This window comes from Coturnix japonica, chromosome 3 (assembly GCF_001577835.2).
Source record: "Coturnix japonica isolate 7356 chromosome 3, Coturnix japonica 2.1, whole genome shotgun sequence".
NCBI classification, from domain to species: Eukaryota; Metazoa; Chordata; class Aves; order Galliformes; family Phasianidae; genus Coturnix; species Coturnix japonica.
This window is the reverse complement of record NC_029518.1, coordinates 44,409,726-44,429,623: the sequence shown is the minus strand read 5'-3', so window position 1 is coordinate 44,429,623 and position 19,898 is coordinate 44,409,726. Positions and strand designations below refer to the sequence as shown.

At 35.9% G+C, this 19,898-nt stretch overlaps 1 protein-coding gene across 15 annotated transcripts in view; it reads left to right on the top strand.

Moving 5' to 3' along the window:
- Window positions 1-19,898, top strand: part of SYNE1 (spectrin repeat containing nuclear envelope protein 1) — a 280,905-nt gene that overhangs the window by 136,182 nt on the left and 124,825 nt on the right. For all 15 annotated transcript variants that reach the window (XM_015858221.2, XM_015858220.2, XM_032443851.1 and 12 more), the window contains 17 exons: window positions 1,939-2,075; window positions 2,955-3,132; window positions 4,922-5,104; window positions 6,643-6,786; window positions 7,119-7,274; window positions 7,654-7,818; window positions 8,357-8,529; window positions 9,360-9,513; window positions 9,648-9,791; window positions 10,718-10,882; window positions 13,321-13,638; window positions 14,249-14,404; window positions 15,295-15,465; window positions 15,742-16,068; window positions 17,316-17,468; window positions 18,472-18,639; window positions 19,548-19,724. In XM_015858221.2, the coding sequence (XP_015713707.2) occupies window positions 1,939-2,075; window positions 2,955-3,132; window positions 4,922-5,104; window positions 6,643-6,786; window positions 7,119-7,274; window positions 7,654-7,818; window positions 8,357-8,529; window positions 9,360-9,513; window positions 9,648-9,791; window positions 10,718-10,882; window positions 13,321-13,638; window positions 14,249-14,404; window positions 15,295-15,465; window positions 15,742-16,068; window positions 17,316-17,468; window positions 18,472-18,639; window positions 19,548-19,724 (3,069 nt within the window). The remainder of the gene's footprint in view (window positions 1-1,938; window positions 2,076-2,954; window positions 3,133-4,921; window positions 5,105-6,642; window positions 6,787-7,118; window positions 7,275-7,653; window positions 7,819-8,356; window positions 8,530-9,359; window positions 9,514-9,647; window positions 9,792-10,717; window positions 10,883-13,320; window positions 13,639-14,248; window positions 14,405-15,294; window positions 15,466-15,741; window positions 16,069-17,315; window positions 17,469-18,471; window positions 18,640-19,547; window positions 19,725-19,898) is intronic.

Genomic DNA, 19,898 nt, shown 5'->3' with positions numbered 1-19,898 from the left:
AGATCTGGAATTTGAAATTCAGCAAATTATTTTGTTAATTATTGGATTTGAAGTTAAATCCAAGTCGCTGGAACAGTGCTCTCAGTGATTCAGTGTCTCTGTATAGACATAGGTCATAATTAAAATGCACTATTTTTCATGCAAACCTTTTGCTGTATTTTTGCACATTTAGTTTGTGTTTTTCCTAAGCATTCAATTTTGTTCTGATAGACAATCGCAAACCATTTACTTTGTATATTTTCAGTTATGCTTTTGTATAGATTCAGAAACACAAATGATAGGCTTCCTTGCCCCACTTCCTTTGTCTCCTTGCTAATCCATCTTCATTTTCTTGTGATTAGTTTCTTACAACTGTATGTGTTTCTTCCAGTCTGGACCTCAGATTTAGCCAAAGTGTTAAACTGATGCCTGCATGCCAAATGCTCTGGCTTGCCTGCACTGCAGAATTTTTGCTGCAGTGAGTGTAGCTAGCTAAAAGATGGTTATTTTTTTCATCCCTGTTAGTTTAGGAATTCCGTAATAATTTCATTTGTAATGAGAGAAGGAGCAAGTCTACACTGCTAGTTATGCTGGAGTAACTGGCAGGGTTCCACAGTGGAGATCACAGAATCACACAGAATAACAGAATGTCAGGGGTTGGAAGGGACCTCAAAAAATCATGTAGTCCAGTCCCCCTGTCAGAGCAGGAACATCTAGATCAGGTCACACAGTTACACAGCTGGGTGAGTTTGAATGTCTCCAGAGAAGGAGAACCCACAACCTCTCTGGGCAGCCTGTTCCAGTGTTCTGTCATCCTCACTGTAAAGAAGTTTTTCTTGTATTTATGTGGAACCTCCTGTGTTCAAGCTTGCAACCTTTGCCCCTTGTGTCCTATCATTGGATGTTACTGAGAAGAGCCTGGCTCCATCCTAATGACGCTCGCTTTAGAAACTTTGTGAAATTTTGTATGTAAATTCATTTTTTTCGGGCACAGCTCAAAATAGTTTTATTGAGCATACTAAACTCATGCTGGGCTTGCAACCTCAAAGCCCAATGGTGTTCTGGGCTCCATCAGAAGAAGAGTGGCCAGCAGAATGAGAGAGGTGATTGTCTCCCTCTGTTCTGCCCTTGTGAGGCCCCACCTGGAGTACTGTGTCCAGGTCTGAGGCACAGGAAATATGTGAAGGTGGAGAGGAGGACCACAAAGATGATCTAAGGACTGTAGCACCTCCCCTATGAAGACAGGCTGAAGGAACTGGTCTTGATCAGCCTGGAGAAGAGAAGGCTGTGGGGAGACCTCACTGTGGCCTTCCAGTATTTAGTAGGAGTTTATAAACATGATAGAAATCAAAATTTTATATGATTAGATGGTGAAGACTAAGGGGAATGGTTTTAAAGTAAAGAAGAGAAGATTTGGATTAAATGTCAGTGGGAAGTTTTTGACTGAAAGAGTGGTGAGGTGCTGGAACAGGTTGCCCAGAGAGACTGTGGATGTCCTATCTCCAGAATTACGTAAGGCCAGGTTGGATGGGTCTCTGTGCATTCTTATCTAGTACTTGATCTAGCAGCTGGCAACCCTACCTGTGGCATGGGAGTTGGAACATAATGATACTTGAGGTTCCTTCCAATCCAAGCCATTTTATGATCCTATGACTTTCCATTCCTTAGTTGCAAGTAATTTAATGTACACGCAGCTAGTTGACAATACCATATCTCATTTATTAAGACAAAATGCATGTCTTGGACTATTCAGTGAAAACTTTCTGAGCTAAGAAAGCTGAAGAAATGGAGCCTCTGGAAGCCCATAATTTCAAATAAACCTCTGAGCTCCTGTGTATTTAATTGCTAAAATACTATCAAAAGTGGATACACATGAAATATAAACAAAATTGAATTAGAACTTTGAATGATTTTTTTTAAGTTATTGATAAATATTGTTTACTTCTTTTGTTTTAACAGGAGACATCGAATGCTCTGATAAAGTCTGAACACATGATAGATGAGATCAAGACTCAGTTAAATGATCTTTGTAGATTTTCTAGAGATTTGAGCACCCATTCTTCAAAAGTTTCTGGGTTGATTAAGGAGTATAACAGGTATACTTTCATCTTGTTTATAGGTAATCAGTCCCTTATGTGTTTGCATGCAAGCTTCGTTGTAGGGAACCATTAATTGGAATTTTAAAATTTGAAACAGAAGCAGACAGTGATTAGAAACATTTTTTCAATAGTGCTGTCAATAGAGAGTTTAAAAAGTAGAACTTTATCTTTTTTATTAACGGCAGGGTATGCTGCCAAACTGAGCTTAAGCCAGCACCTGATCTATTGTAGGAGGAATCCTTGTAAGAAACTGAGGTGCAGGTATGGTTCATTTGCCAGAAAAAGGAACAAGTTGTAACAGCTATTTATTTGTTTGTTTGTTTATTTATTTATGTAATTTTATTCTTTATTTTACACCTGTCTTACCCCATCTCAGGAGAGCTAATGTTTGTTTTCTTACTTTCTCTCAGGTCACTGTAGCTGTTGACACCTGTAATTCAGACACATGACACATGCTGTCTCTTGCAGGGGTTGTAGCTTTTGGCTTCTGTAACTGCAGAAGAAAGGCATGATGACCTAAGTTTATCCTTTCTAATGTTATAATTTTAACTATGTCATTGAAGTTCAATTTGTAATTGCTGTATTTCCCTGTCCTGTGCCTAGATAGGAAAAGACTTTCAGAAACTGTACTTAGGAGTACTGAATCACTCTAGAAATGCTTATCTGTCATATCTGTGAAACCCAAGTTACATGCTTCACTTTTAAGGAATTTGAAACTTCTAATGGATTTCCTGGTGTCTCAGTTAAGTGCTTACAGTTGGTGGGAGGAGTCCAAGATAACCTTCAGAGAACTAAACAATAGCATTGTCACCTAACAGAGTCCTGCCTTTCTTCCCTCCCTTGTTCTCTTCTGCTTCCCTGTTGTGATAAATCCAGCCTCTGCCTGCAAGCTTCAAAGGGATGTCAGAGTAAAGAGCAGATCTTGCAGCAAAGGTTTCGAACAAGTTTCAGGGACTTCCAGCAGTGGCTGGTCAATGCAAAAGTCACCACAGCCAAATGCTTCGATGTACCTCAGGATATCAGTGAAGCTTCAGCAAGTCTACAGAAAATACAGGTAAACAGCCACAAATTATTTAAGGGAGATACAAACTATTTCGTATATGTTACAATGTGGGAAAAAAAATGTGTTTTGAAGATATGAATGTAATGTATAATTGAAGGGGCACCAGGAGTAGGACTTAGTACCTGAAATTAGTTTAAAGTTACATAAATATTTTTCCTCAAATATGATAATAGACCCTTGTAAAGTAAGAACAAGTTAAAAATGTATGAAGTGCAAACTGGTATTCAAAAAGTCTGTTTTTCACAGAAAGATAAAACAAGCTAATATGTAAAAAGGAATGCCAATTAAAATATTATTTTATTTAATCAAAGAAATTATTCTATGAGTAAAATATAACCTTAACTTTAAGTAAAAATAACAAAGTTAGAATGACATAGTGAGAATATTAAACCTTGAGATAGACAGCACAACAAGAGAAATGCATGTCAGTTTCACAGAAGATACCAAGACCCAATTCACTTCTTCCTGCTCCTGGTTAATTTACTTTCCTTTGCTTAAATGGTTTATTTACCAGGGTCAACAATACCATACTAAAGTAGCATTTTTTTTTTTCTACTTCAGATCGGGAGTTTTTTCCCAAGTATATATGAAGGATTAAAAAAATCAGCAGATTTTGTCAATTAATAAAAGAGTTCTTAGCAAAAACAGTTAACAACATCAGTCAGATTTTTACTGCTGCAGCTTCTTAATTTCGCAAGGACTTAGATTATCCTCCTGATTTGTGAATGCTACTGTAGATGGAAATGGACTTTTTTGACATGCATTAATTGTGTAAGACTTTCAGGAATGTCATAGATAAATAAATGTCAATTTTAATTTTGTTAAAAGTTATCATTTTGTCTGTTAGCACAGCTGACATCATTAAGTCACTAGGCAATCACATCTTTGATTTTAATAAAGAGCTTGAGCAAAGTATTTCAAAGCTTACCGATACTTTGCATTCACTTCTTGGATCTCTAGTGAAGCAGATAATCAGAATTTTTTATTATTTTTAGTCAAGCTCTTTACTTACAACATGAAGTTAACCTGATGATTATGAATATTAAACTGTTTTTCTATCGTGTAAGCATGATAATGGTTTAAAGTAACTTCATGTTTGAGACTGCTAAATTCATTTGAATCCTAAATTACAAGTTATAAGAATATTATTCCAGCACACTGGAATTTTAAAATGTCATTATTTCCTTACATATATAATTCTGTAACACAGATTTCCATATAGTTCCTGTACACCAAGCTTGTGCAAAAACTTTGAACGAGGCAAAGTAAAATAAGGATACAGAGGATTAATCACGCAGCTTAGATGTTGCTAAAGTTTTAAGCCTTAACCAACACCCCTACACATTGATTGAATGGCCAGTGTGGCTGTCTCCAGTTTGCAAGGCAGTGTGTTCCCCTGCTTTCCTGAAATGAATGCCATACTATGTTCCGTACTGTGAATGCTTGGAGAAGTGTAATACCCAACTGAAAGACCAGTATTTTCTCATAAAGTTCAGATTAGATAGATAATTCTAGAATCGGTATATGCATAATTTATGCACACGGCACTTCTGGATTAAGTAGCTATTATCCCTATAATATGCATGATTGTCCCTCATATATATGAATAATATTGAAATATAATATACTGAAATATGAATTAACAAATTAACATGCAGTAACAGTAAACTTCTATTTCTGTTAATTTTAATGGAAGCTTGCCATTGACCTTTACTGGGATGCAAAGCTAGCAAAAAGAACTTTTACAGAATACAAACAAAGTTTTTTTTATTGTTTTTAGGAATTCTTATCAGAAAGTGAGAATGGACAGCAGAAATTAAACTTGGTAGCATCCAAAGGAGAACTGCTGTGTTCTGTTTTGCCAAAGGAGAAGGCTAAAGTTATCTTGGACAAATGCACTATGGCTAAGGAAGACTGGAAAAATTTTATCAGCACCCTCCATCAGAAGGAATCTGCACTGGAGGTATTGAACAATGTCTAAGTTTTCTCTTTGCTTTTTGTTTCAAACCCCACATACTTAATAGATATCCTTACAGATTTCTCGTATTAGCAGTAGGTGTTTATGGCGCAACATAATTAATAGTTACTTTCAAGAGGCTTTCATTTTTCCATATCCATTTTACTCATATTTACTTACATCTTTCCCACATGAACCTACTTTAATTGGGGTGTTTCATGTGGAAGGGTGTTGTTAAGAGTAACTGAGAGCAGCAAAGACAGCAATGGCTGATGTTACTACAAGCCTTAGGAAGGAATTAAATTACTAGAATACATTAAAATACATTTTCTTTTTAAAAAAAACTTGTAACCCTGAATTCTGACACCAGTGCTGATTGAAGCTCCAATAGAGTAAACATCATCACTTTTACTGCAAACCGATGAAATGTAAATGATTTGAACAACTTTCTGAATAAATCCCAGTGCCCTTCTTTGCTCAGAATTCACAATTCAGCCAGCACATTTTTGCATATAAGGTGAATGTCTTTACAGTGTTCTCTCTTTTAACTTTATAGGTTTTACGGTCAAGAAGTCTTAGCTGAAATTCCTTGCATTTCATAGAAGAATTAAAGTTCTGAGACCTTCTTGTTTCAGAACAGTAATGTCTAGTCAGCTGAGAAAAAAAAAAATATAAGTAGATTTTATATGATGTAAAAAAGGTTTCTTTCAAAGAAAATTCTTGGGTAGAAGAAGGTAACTTTCTCATCTCAGGTTAGCCACTGGAAGGAAGATTTCCTTAGGTGTTAATCTTTTTGAGCACAGCATTTTTCAGTCTCATAAGACTAGTCTTACAGTATGATGTTAAAATTATAAAGTTATAGCTAAAAAGAAAACAAAGTTAGTCTGAAAACATATAAATAAAATAGCCAGGACAGAAACTGTCCTGTTTGGGTTTCTATTCCATATACATGTTTTTTTTCAGATGCTCATTTTAATTATGCAGAATAACCCTATAAGAAAATGATGCAGGCGCTAAAGGAATGCCTACATTTAAAACCAAGGCTTTATAGTGGATGAAAATATAATCAGAAGTGAGCCTCAGGATAAGGTTAAGCTTAGTCAAACAACCCCTAGGAATAATGGCAGCCCTTTAAAAGTGGGTTAGTGTGAATGACTCCAGGCAGCTGTAAGATAACTTGCTTCCCAAAGTATCATTGCTTTACACACTCATAGTTGTGTGAGATAGATTTTTGTTCAGTCAAAGCTAATAAAGTCAGGGCTTTGTAAAGCTTTCAGTTCAGACAAAATTTGTTTCAGCCACTTCTGAACTGTATAAACATCCTACTTAGTTACATTTCTTTATATCTTAAGGAGATGCTCTCTCAAACCTTTCTTTCAGTATCTTCGTGGTGTGAGGAGCAGAGCCAGCATCCTTTTATTTTGAACAGCCGTGGTAGTATTTGGCTGCGATAGTGTATTTTTTTGTGTATGTTGTGCATTAAAATTATATTCAATGTAGTGAGATTGTTGATAAATATGTGTGTGCCTCATATGCATTCTCAGAACCTAAAGATCCAGATGAAGGACTTTGAAGCAACTGCTGAGCCTCTGGCAGAATGGCTGAGCACAACAGAAAAGATGGTACAAGGGAGTAGCAGTCGCCTCCACGACCTTCCTTCTAAGAGGAGAGAACAGCAGAAGTTGCAGGTGATTTCTTAAATTTTAAACAAGCCAGCCTTTCATCACCCATTTTGCTGGCCTCATTGATGCCTTAGAAGAGCTTGATCATTCTGTCATTCTTCATCTCTCTTGAAAGAAGATGAGAATTGTTTTCAAGAATTGCTTTTGATGGTCCTGTTTTGTCAGTGTTTGCATCTCTGAATTTCTTAGGGCACACTGCTTTATTGCTATAAATGTATGGTGTACTTTTCTCAGTATGCTTGCTGTTTGTTATTTCTATTTTTCACGGGCAATCCAAACTTCTTTTTTGCCTGCTTTCTTGCACTCACTTGTAATATTTATGTGCCTATGCTTTACAGTCTGTCCTTGAGGAAATAAGCTGCCACGAGCATCAGCTCAACAGGCTAAAAGAGAAAGCTCAGCAGCTGTTGGAAGAGCAAGCTGTCAGCAAAAGCTTTATGCGCAGAGTGTCTCAATTGTCTTCACAATACCTTACTCTAAGCAATCTGACAAAGGTAAAGCACTCAGTGTATGTGCTTTTAAACTGTTCCTTTGATGTGCGTGGGGAAAGACTGAAATATAAAATGCAGTGAATGTCTTGCATCCCTGCTCTGTGGTATGTCTGAGCAATGATCTTTTGTGCTGGCTTTAAAGAGTGAGATATAAAGACCTGTATAATTCCTTGGGCCGACAATAAAATGTAATTGTGATTTTATTTTTTTTTCTTCCAAAAAATGTAATTAAAAAACACAGCCTGGTTGTCAACGATTTTCTCCCAGTTCAAAGAAATCTGATTTTCATTTTCATTTTTTCAGTAACTAATTTTTGAATGGGTATGGGGAAATAAATAATCCTTTGAAGGCCTACTGATTCTGATTACTGTATGAATTGTAGGAGAAGGTGTCCAAAATGGATAGGGTTGTAGCAGAGCACCAGCAGTTCTCTCACGGTTTCAAGGACCTGCAAGACTGGGTGGCTGATGCAATTCACATGCTGGAGTCCTACTGTCACCCCACCGCTGACAAAAATGTTCTGGACAGTCGGATGTTAAAGCTGGAGGTATGTAAACAGATGTAGCATCTGTTGATATAATACTGTGCAGAAAATGATAAAGGTCAGTGCTCAGAAAGCAAAACTTTGATGTCCGTATTTGGACTGTGGCTCAAAATTTGAGACAAATCCTCCAACATATAGGGATGTCACAAAAAGAGTGTTGTTCATTGTTTTGGGTTTGTGCTTTCAGACTTTCCATGATTTTACACATTGCAAGCTAAGAGCTAGCACTTGCACAGCTGATATTGCTGATAGTGTACTGAGCTTCTATGTTATAAAATTTTTTTACAGGCAGATCCCAGTATTGCTGAATGATACTTTGGTTCTGTAGAAGAGTGTTTTCATCACATCTTTTTTTTTTTTTTTTTTTTTTTTTTTCCTATGAATAAATCTTACAATTTTCCCTCTAAATGACATTGTTTTCTGAATGTCTCCACTATACTTTGTCTGATGCACTGGAAGTACCTGCATAGATTTTGTACCTAGGTAACATATTCATGTCCACTTAATGATAAAATTAGAACAAAATCTACTCACTTTTTAGGGACTGCTAACAGTGAAACAAGAAAAGGAAATCCAAATGAAAATAATTCTGACAAGAGGAGAGTCTATTCTGCAAAATACTTCTCTGGAGGGAGTACAAGTGATTGAACAGCAGTTGCAAACGCTGAAGGACAGTTGGGCTTCTCTTCTGTCTGCATGTATCCAGTGCAAGAGGTAAAAAGGGTATGAGGTGCATAGTGATGCACTGTCAAGTGTTCTTAACAGTCCACATGGTTTTATGATTTCAAGAGTCAAATTAATGAAAATAACTGCATGTGCCTAATATTGCAAGTCTGGAAGCCTCAAATGACCTATTACAATTAAATAGAAAATGGAGAGACAAGAGTGAGGAGCTAACCTTTGTTAACACTGGCAATATTTTTTTAAAAGTGGATTCTGTATTCATCAACAGTCTAAAAATTTTATTTTGAATTCCATAAAATGCATTGATTTTTTTTCTTAATATTAAGAGTAATGGTTGTTCTGTCAGCATACTGTCTGATTTTCCACTTGTTAAATTTCACAGAAGATACTTTACTTGCAGTGTCCAGTAGTCTTCTTAAGGAAGAAATGCTGAAAGTGATAAAGAAAATCAGAAAAATAAATGCAGACTTCTATAGTGGAGAATAACTAGTTGGAAATATTTCAATTTAAAACAATCAAACTGATTAAACATTGTAATGCAGCTGCAGAAAAAATCTGATTTTAGGTTATATGCTTCCTATTCCATTTTATTTACTAAACTTAGCACATATCACTTAGCTACATCACTTAATGGATCTCCTCAATATTCTCAGTTTGAAAACTTCAGATCCAATCAGTGCTCCTAATTAAATCCTGTGAGGTTTTAATGTTTGTGTCTCTGTTTAGCTTGTGATACTTGTATTATGTCTTATGTCCATAATAACTATGTATAACAGTATCTCAATATTTAACTAGCATGAGAACATCCACTATAAAAAATAAATAAATAAATAAATAAAATGTGTATTTTTAAATTACAGTCAACTGGAAGGAGCTCTTTCCAAATGGACAAGTTACCAGGATGATGTTCGCCAGTTTACCAGCTGGATGGATAAAGTAGAAGCAAGCATGAGTTCTTCTGAAAGGCAATATGCTGAACTGAGGGAAAAATCAGCTGCCCTCAGCAAAGCAAAGGTATGTTTGCTTTACAGTGAATCAGCAACAAAAACATACCAGCAGCAGAAAAGGCTGACTAACTGCAAGATTAATCTGTAGTTCATTTTAATGCTGATCATTCTTAAATGCATCATTCTCCTTTGATTTTGCAGCTTCTCAGTGAAGAAGTGTTGAGTCACAGTAGTCTGTTGGAGACAATTGAAGTAAAAGGCAGTGGAATGGCTGAGCATTATGTCACTCAGCTTGAACTCCAGGAACTTCAGGAGCGCTATAAGTTGCTCAAAGACAGAGCAAGGGTAGAGTTTTTCCAGTTTTCCCACTTTTCTTGGTTTGTTTTTGGTTGGTTGGTTTGTTGGTTGTGGATTGTTTTTTGAAAACTAGGAAGCAGAGAAGGTTTTTCTAATTGACCACTTTTTATTGTTTGCTTGTTTTGTTCTTTTACAGTTTAAGAGTTTGGAGGAAGCTGTAACTTATTGTATGTGACTGCTCGACCACTTAGTGTTTATGGCACAGAGCTTCAGATCTTTTCAGAAAGGTTCTGAATGTCTGAAAAATTCCTCAACTTAATAGTTTGAAAAATTCTCTGTCAAAAGTCTAATTGACTTAGTTTAAATGTAATTTTAGTCATTGTGACTGAAAAGTTGGAAGCATATCTGAATACTTGTAGTTTGCATAAGTAATAATAATAAAAGTTTTGCAATGAATGGAGTTAGACAATCAAGTAAACCAAAAATTTTTGACGATTAAAGTATCTTACTGCTAAATACAAACACTATTACCAAGTAAACTGACTGTAATGCCAAAAGATTCAAAAGTGGTTGGACTTGATGATCCTTGTGGGTCCTTTCCAACCTGAAAAATATGAGAGCACAGACATATAAAGCAGAGATTTATCTATTTATTTATTTAAGAGATCATAAAAAAATTCTAAGCTCTTGTTGACAACCTCAGTAAAGTTAACTTAGTATAAAAATTAAGCAGTTATTTTATTTTCATACATTGAGGTGATACATAATAGTGATCACAGACTAAATCTCACAAATCACAAGCATAGATGACAAATCTTTAAGAATATGTACCCTCACATTTGAGCTCACATGAATTTTAGGAAAACTCAGTATAAGATAAAAACTGTTCACCTTGATGTCTTTACTGGATTTATATTTTCTTGATTTGATGATATACTAAGATATAGATCTGTAAATATTTTTTTTACAAACAGGACGCAGTAAAAAAAGCAGAAGAACTGCTTAGCTTACATCAAGGGTATCAAAGAAATCTGAAGGCATTTGAAACATGGCTGGAAGAGGAACAGGAAAAACTTAGCTGCTTATCACATCTTGAAGGTGATGCTCAGAAACAGGAGGCAACGCTTCGAGACCTACAGGTACAGTGTGTGTGATATTGTAACTGAAATAATAATGGAATAATATTAACTGGAACAAAATTTCCATCTTTTTTGTGTGTGTGTGTGTGTGTTTGTCTGTTTTGCCTTTTTTTGTTTGTTTGTTTTTTACCTGGGAACAGCTTGAGAGTACATTATATCTAAGCAACTTTTGCTTAAAAGTGGATCCAGTAAAATCTTCTTTTCAAGTACTGAATTTATTTTAGATGTTGGTCTGCACTGAGGACATTACCTATTCTTTTACCTCTGTTTCATAGCATATCAAGAGTGTTATTTTCATGAAGTTTCCATCTTTTGTTGCTTATAGTCCTATATATATATACACATACATACATACATACATATACACACACACACACGCACACACACACACACACACATATATATATATATATATATATATAAAATACTTATATATATGTGTGTATATATTTATATTATACTTACTTGCCTACTTCAGGCAGTTCTGGTCATCTAGACTGCCTCAGGTGGTGTCAGTGGTTTATCACAGAATCACAGAATGACGCGGGTTGGAAGGGACCTCAGAGATCACGTAGTTCCAACCCCCCTGCCTAGCAGGGCCACCAAACATACACCTTTACTAGATCAGGTTACCCAGAGCCCTGTCCAACCTGGTCTTGAACACCTCCAAGGACGGGGCATCCACAACCTCCCTGGGCAGCCTGTTCCAGGACCTAACCACTCTCCTAGTAAAGAACTTCCCCCTAACATCCAACCTAAATCTTCCTTCTTTTAACTTAAAACCGTTTCCCCTAGTCCTGCTATTGTCAGCATATGGGCCGGTTCAGCCTGGTTCCATGACTAATGGGGTGGGGAGACCCACAGACACACACCCCAAGAAAGGAGAAAATGGGGAAAGGGTAGGGAGATGGGCCTAAAAACAAACCATATCTTGTAGCTTCTTCTCATCCAGATACCTCTTGAACACTGTCAGGGATGGCAACTCCACTACCACCCTGGGCAGCCGTTCCAGTGCCTGACCACTCTCTGAGAGAAATAGTTTTTCCTTATGTCTAATCTAAACCTCCTCGAAAAGTATCTGAAGATGAAGGTTAATTTACTAAATATGGTATTGAAATGCAAGATAACAAAATATAATACAATATAATTGAAATTGAAGCTAATAAATAAAATGTGAGTGTGTCCAAAAATTGAAGGCCTTACGCTAGCGCTGAAGGTGAGATAACTAGGAAGCACACACAGTTCAGAGATGAGCAGAAAGTATGAGGGGACTTCTCATGACTGACCAGCAGTTTTATCTTTCCCTCTGAACGGAAAATGGAAACAGAACTGCAAACAGTCCTCTGGGGTATATAGTTCTCTTCTGAGAACCAAGTAATTGGAAAATAGATAATCCATGGAACTGAAGCATTAACTCTTCAACTCAGTGTTATGATGATTATCATGTAAAGATGATGTTATATTTTGGAATACTTATAACAAAATCAGAAGACCATGGCACATAGTGAGGTGGAAAATCTGTCACTGTATCTCCTGGGTGATAGGGAAGAGTAAACTGGAACTACTGCAGTAGTCTCCCAGTTATGATCTTAAGATTAAAAATGTTTTCGTACCTGTTACTGAATTAGGAAAAGGTCTGCTCTTTAGCTTCTGAGATTAAAAAAAAAAATAAATATATATATATATATTGTTTTATTCAGGACATTGAGAAGACCTCTGTGGGATCAGGGCCTGAATATAATTCATCCTATAAGAGTTTATGTTAAAAAAATCTGCATCCATTTTGAAAATTTGAGTATTTGAGTGTAGATTTCAAATATAAACCTAGAAGACATGTAGATGTGTTTTGGTCAGTTCATTTTCTGGTTATGTTTCCTAAGCAGGTTGGCATACTTTCTAATCAATTTCTAATAAGCATGAAAAAGTCATGTACGTCCCAAAGAATGAATCAAGAATTATTTTTGAACGGTATGTCAAACACATATATAAGTAAACAGGCATGTTAATTTTGAAAGAATGAAGCTTCACCTTATTCCTTGCTTTTATATACATATAATTTCAGAGTTAGACTTAGAGTGTCTTTGCCATAGCTGGAAACTTTTGAATTTAGGTTTATGATGAATGGATTGCAGGCTGTCATAACAGCTCAGGCAACTATTATTTCTTTTTATTTCATAAAAAGATTGGGAGGAGAAGGAGTTCAGTGCATGTACTGTCAAAAATTTTCTAGAATTAATTTGTCCCTAATACCAATACTGGGTACCAATGCCATCAAATTCTTTTTAAGTGTAAGGTGTCTTCAACCATAGAGCCCTAAAATTATGATGACTGTTTAACTTGAGGTAACTGTTTTTGTCTGAAGTAGAACTAGGACTTCATGTGCAACATGTAATAAAAATTGTTAATGTAAGTATGTATTCATAACTCTGCTTTTACAGGAGCTGCAGGTCCACTGTGCGGAGGGACAAGCATTAATGAATGCTGCTGTCCGTGCCAGAGAGAAGGTGATTCCTTGGGGCATGCCGCAGATAGAAGACAGAGCCTTGGAATCCATACAGAAGGACTGGCAAGTTTATCAGCACAATCTTTCTGAAGCAAGAAGCCAGTTAAATGCTACTGTGAGCAGACTGAGGTTAATGGAGAAAAAATTTCAGAAGGTTAATGACTGGATAACAGAAATGGAGGAGAAAGTTGCTATCAGGACTGGGAGGCAGTCTGATAGACCAACAAAAGAAATGCAGCTTCAACAAATGAAGGTAAAGAATAGGAATTCCTGAAACAAAATACCATGTGAGTTTTCTGCACCAATGCTTACTGTCAAAATTTCAGAAAATCAATAAATTCTGAGCACGTTCCCCCATTCTATTAATTAAAATATGGCTATACCAATGCTGAAATCTCATAAGGAGATTAGGAATTCATATGCTCTGTGGAATGTAAAGACATTATGGAACCTGGAGTGAGAAAGAGTTACCACAGTAACAAAAGTAAAATGCAATGAACTGTGATTTGAAGTCTCTGCTGTATTGATGTAGTAGTACTCCTTAGTCACTACAAGTAGAAGACATTGTTCTGAATAAACATGGGAAGTAGGCTGGTAAAGATTTAAGCTTTTGTTTTATGATCTCTTTTAAAATGCAGACAAAACAACAACTGCCAGAAGTCCAGCCTGTGTTTCTATTATTATTCAGAAAATAATACTGAATGTACTGTAATAAAATGCAAACAATACTGTTGAAACAGCATATTTATAACCATTTATTTGTTTTCCTTTCAGTGATTTCCTAACTTAGTTGCAACTAAATTAATGTTGTGTTTAAGCCATTTGAATTAGCTATATAAACTGGATTATGTCTTTTGTCATAGAAATGGCACGAAGAAATTACAATATGTAAAGATGATGTGGAGGAAGTTGGGATATTAGCTCAGCAAATACTAGAGGAAGGTCTCACTACCAGTGGAATGGGAAGCCAAGCTACACAGCTTACATCACGATATCAAACTCTTCTTCTTCGTATCTTGGTGAGTTATGAAAATCAATTTATATGTATTAATTCAGTGTAAAAGGAGCTGAGGGTAATAAATCAAACAAATGGGAAAGGTAATTTCTCCAAAAGCACACTGCAAGTTCAGAACAGAAAGAGGGACATCCTCACATCACTACATCAGTTCTTCCCAGAAACCATGTGGGATGGACCAAAACACTCTGGGAACATTAGTAATGCAGGGAACTGTACTTCCTGAGCAGGCATCCTGATTCTGTCAGTTCATTGAATGATGTCATGATATGATATACCTATGAAAAACCATGACAAATGTTCTTATATATATTTATGGTTTTTTTTACTATAAATATATATGCTTACACATATATAAGTGTATACACACAAGCAGGCACACATGTATGTAGATTTCATTGGACTAAACGTGTTAGAGAATGATATTAAAACACTTTCAAATATATTCAGATTTGATCACATATGATTAGTAATCTTTTTTGATAGTATCAGGAGAGGAATTCAGAATTTGGGAGATTTAAATGCTGAATTGTGACTGGGGAAATGTTTTTCAGGTTATCATTGAAAGAGATAGGCATGGGAAATTTGAATTGGTAAGACAGAATATTTAGTAAGATACTGTAAGATACTACATAATCATAAGCCACAACACAAATTGCAAAGTAAAAGTACCTTTTCAGTTTAGGATTAACCCAGTTTTATTATTAATGACTGTGTTATGTTCACCCTGAGAAGACTTCAGTGATAATTATCTATTTAGTATTAAGAACTCAAAACCTATATGTTTAATCTTAGTATAGCAGGTTTTATTAATAAATGGCAGCTGATCTCTATCAGTGATAAACATCAAGGTGGTTCTTGTTTCTTCCTCTAACCTCTGTATTTGTTTTGAAGGAACAAACAAAGTTTTTGGAGGAAGAGATACGCAGTATGGAGGAGTCAGAATTGGCTTTTAGTGCATACAAAGATTGGTATGGAACTACCAGCAAGGACTTCAGAAATGTGATCACCAAGTCTGATGTGTTGGATAAAACAGCAATGGAAAAAAAAGTGCAGAAACTAGAGGTACAGCTTTGTTGGACACAGTTGTTGTTTGTCTTCAGTTTTGGTTCACCAAAAAATGCCGATGTTTTAACATGTCTCTTAAAAGCTGCTCAAAATGCCAACTTCACCCTAACCAGAGAAATAAGCAGGATAAAGATCATCCAGTATAAAGCTCTGTGTTCTCATATGTATACTACCTCATACTTTGACTGTTGAGGTTGTGGGTAGTCTTAAATAATGTGATACTGTCTTATCATAAGGCACGTTTCATTATATTTTGTTTCATTTTCTCCACAGCTGCTTTTGAGTGATATGGACATAGGCCACAGTTTACTGAAATCTGCCCGTGAGAAGGGGGATCGAGCTATAAAGTACATGGAAGAAAATGATGTGGACTGCTTAAGAAAAGAAATTGGAGATCATGTGGAACAGCTTGAAGATTTAGCTGGTTCAATCAGGAAAGAGCACGTGACTTCAGAGAAATGCCTTCAGCTGGCAAAGGAGTTCTCAGACAAGTACAGGGCACAAACCCAGTGGCTTACTGAGTACCAAGCCATGTTGCGTACACCAGTGGAACCAAAGTGTGAACTCTATGAGAAAAAGGCCCAGTTGTCCAAATACAAGGTAAAAAGTGATTGTATTGCCATACTATTTATTGACATAGAGACTTGCAGTAAATCTTCTAATGCAAATGTCTGTTCAGGTTTCCTCAATAAATTTATATCTCTGATCTGGATCTCTAAAAGCAGCATCAGTGTAAAAACATGCATGATTTGATATCTAAAGCAGAATGAGTACATAGATTAGCAATAACGATGTTTTAATAAGGCTTCCACATTTGAAAATTCCATTCTTACCTACACACATGATGAATTCCATTGATGACAGCAGAGTTAACTACCTCTTAAGCAAGCATGAAAATTAATTGGTCTTCTCTGCAGATGCTGCTTCAGTCTGCATTAGTTTTATCAGCTTTTTGGTTAAAGCTAGTGGTTCCAGCTCAACTGACATCCAGGACTGTCAGCTTCTATGGCCTCCTCTGTTTTTAGTTATCATTTTAATGAAGGTTCTTCCCTCCACCCCCAGAAAATAACTGATGGATGTGAAATACTCCAGGGTTCCATATTTTTCATTATATGTATACTGAGTTTGGCTGGGATGGAGCTATCTTTTTTCATATTAGTCTTTACAGCTCTGTGCTTAATATTTATAACTAAAACAGTGTTGATAACAACACTGATGTTTTTGCTGTTGCTGAGCAGTACTTGCACAGCATCACGGCTTTCTTTTTAAACAACTTCTCCTGCCCCTTCCCCCATTCTTAAATACTCAAAATCATATGGTACATCTCTGTGCTTGTTTGCTACGTCTTTGAGGAGCTAGTGTCCCACTGTAATTTGATAGATGCTGCCATGTGCCATGCTGTCTGACCCAGGGATAGAACAATGGCTTAACAGGAACTCAAACTGGATACATCCAACATTACAGTTTTATGCACTCATCTGTATTGTTATTTTTTTATGAGTAGGGATTAAGCAGTATCTTATTGCCCACCTGTTTTCAGATTTTGTTCCTCAGAGCAAGTTTTATCCCTAACACTTATCCTTTCACCCATAATAGCTCACTGTCCTTTTGCAGCCCCAGATTATCAGTCATGCTTCTCAATGGGAGAACTTGCTCTTAGGTGCCTTCAAAGCTATTGTCTTAGGGCAAGGCTGAAAAATGTAGTCCAATAATTGAGAAAAAGCTTTTCTTATCTGGAAGGGATAATATACAATATGGTAGAATGCTGTGCTTCAGATCAAAGGTAGATGAATGAAATAGATCCTAAGTGCTCACTATATATATTACTATTCTTACTTGTACCATAGTCCGTACAGCAGACCGTTTTATCCCATGAGCCTTCAATAAAATCAGTGATTGAAAAGGGAGAAGCACTTTTTGATCTGGTGAATGATGTGACTCTAAAGAGCAACATTCAAGACCTTCAGAGTGATTACCGTGAAATCTGCACTGCAACAAAGGTAAAATGTCAGGGAAAATAAATGAAGTTTCTTCCAAATTGCTCAATTTCTCCCCTTTTTAGGAAATTTGCTACTTACTTCATAATATATTGGCACACTCTGGACACAGAGCCACTTAGATTTCATTACTTTTTTGACTCATGTTTCTGGTAAAACTCATACAAACTTGATTTAGACTACTTTTCATTAATAAATGGAAGTCACTAGAGAAAATGAACTGCAAGACAGATACAATTTAATTCAGCAAGAGCAATATAAATTTAACATTGATTCGTGAGTCCATGTTTATAATGTTTTGAAACACTATATAAGCTATATAACTATGTACACTATGTAACACTTCAAAATAACTCCTGAATTATGACTATGGCTGAAACTTTTAATAGGTTATACCCCTAGCAAAGATATGCTCTGCAAGCCATGCTAGTACTGATGCTTGACCTAAGTGCCTTTAATTACCAATTCATCCATCCAGTAGCAGTTTATTAGATGTAATTTCCTTGAGTTAAATGCAGAAAATTGTATAAAAGATGTTTCTTAAAAAGAAAAATATGCTTAAACCACATTTTATCTCAGTGCTTTTATTCTCAGTTTGGATATTACAGTGACAGGCAATCTGTATGTGCAAATGCTATGAGCAGCAGGAACTCTATTGTAGCATTTGGTTGGCCATGTGCAGATTCTCTAACTGTCTGTAATAACTGATTTGAACTAAAATTAAAGCCAGTTGACAGTGTTCCTGTTTTTGGAGGAATAGGATCCTCACTGTCTCACTCAGCTTTTGAAGTATGTTATTTTACTCTGAGTAAAAAGCTGCTCAGTACCACAGATTTTCTTCCCTCAGCTAGTCTCCTCAATATCTTCTTTAACTGTCCAATCATATGAATCAGTCACAGCAATATGAATGTGGAAGATAGCACTCTTACTATATTTTCAATGTCTCGGTATTTTGCTTTTATTCTTTTTAACTTACAATTTTAAATTGGTTGTTGTAAACTTGCAGGCATGTGTTGAAACCTTAGAGGCGAGAGTAAAAGAGCATGAGGATTATAATAGTGATTTGCAAGAAGGAGAGAAGTGGTTATTACATATGTCTAGCAGGTTGGTTAGCCCTGACCTCATGGAGAGTAACAGTCTTGAAGTAATCACACAGCAACTAGCCAACCACAAGGTGAGTTTGCTGCTTGGGTAAACTTTCTTTGACTGGTAAATTTGAATTTTAATTCTTTGCTTCAGCAGTGTCATTAATGCAGTTTACATGTTTACTTTATAACACTGTATCTTCAATCAAATTGAATCTATACAAGAGCATTTTGTACACTAATGTTAATTCTGTATCAGATTTCTGAGAAGTTCCAAGAAACAGACCATGAAAGATAGATTAGGGTCATTTCACTTCCAAGGCATTTTTGTCTCTGAAGCTTTTAAGTAAATGGATAAATATTTTTTCCAATGTTTTTTCCCTTTCTATTAAATAATAACATTTCATCCACTGATTTTATTCAAGATACTGCTGTTGCTATCAAATCCTCTCCCTCTCTTCAAACATGCATTTTGAAGCTAAGAATTCCAAGGGCAAATGTTGAAATCTTTTAGCTCATTGCAATTAGCTTATTCCTTGAGTAATCTCTTTGAGTAAAGGTCCATGTCCAACAAATTTGATCCAAGGGCCTTTCTACCATGGAAGAGTTTATTGAGTATGACATGCTTTAGCATCAGTTTTAGACCTCAGTGCTAGAAACACGAGAAGTCGGTAGAGCTCTGGTGATAATACAACAAGTGAAGATTAAGAATACTCTTTTTTGGGACATAAGTATATAATGTTTATATACTCAATAGTGTTACTGACATTTCTGTACCTGCATGCAGACAGTTGGCAATAGTTTTTATGTCAAGAATAGGTTCAAATAGCTTGACTAATACAATATGCATTGTCTGAAAACCTTTTCCCAAAGCTAGAGAGAAAGCCATTTCAGAAAAAAAAACAATTAACTTTTAATAAACTCATTAAAAAGCTGTGATGTAGAATATATTTCAGTTTTAAAATATCTCTTCAAAAGTATTTTATTTATTTCTTAGGCTATCATGGAAGAAATTGCAGGATTTGAAGAGTGTTTGAACAAACTTAAGAGTAAAGGTGATTATTTGATCAATCAATGCACAGAACATCTGCAAGCAAAGTTTAAGCAAAGTATACAAAGCCATCTTCAAGGAACAAGGGACAGCTATTCTGCCATATGTAGCACAGCCCAAAGGGTAAATCTTCCAAAACTGTTTGAAATATAGTTTATTAACGGATGTTATTCTTTCTGTGATTACTTGCTGATTGTTAAATTGAGTGGTAAAAACTCAACTGTTTTAAAACAAGCCTACAAATTACTAATATAGCCTTTCATTTTACTGTGCTATAGATGAATTTTTTGTGATCTA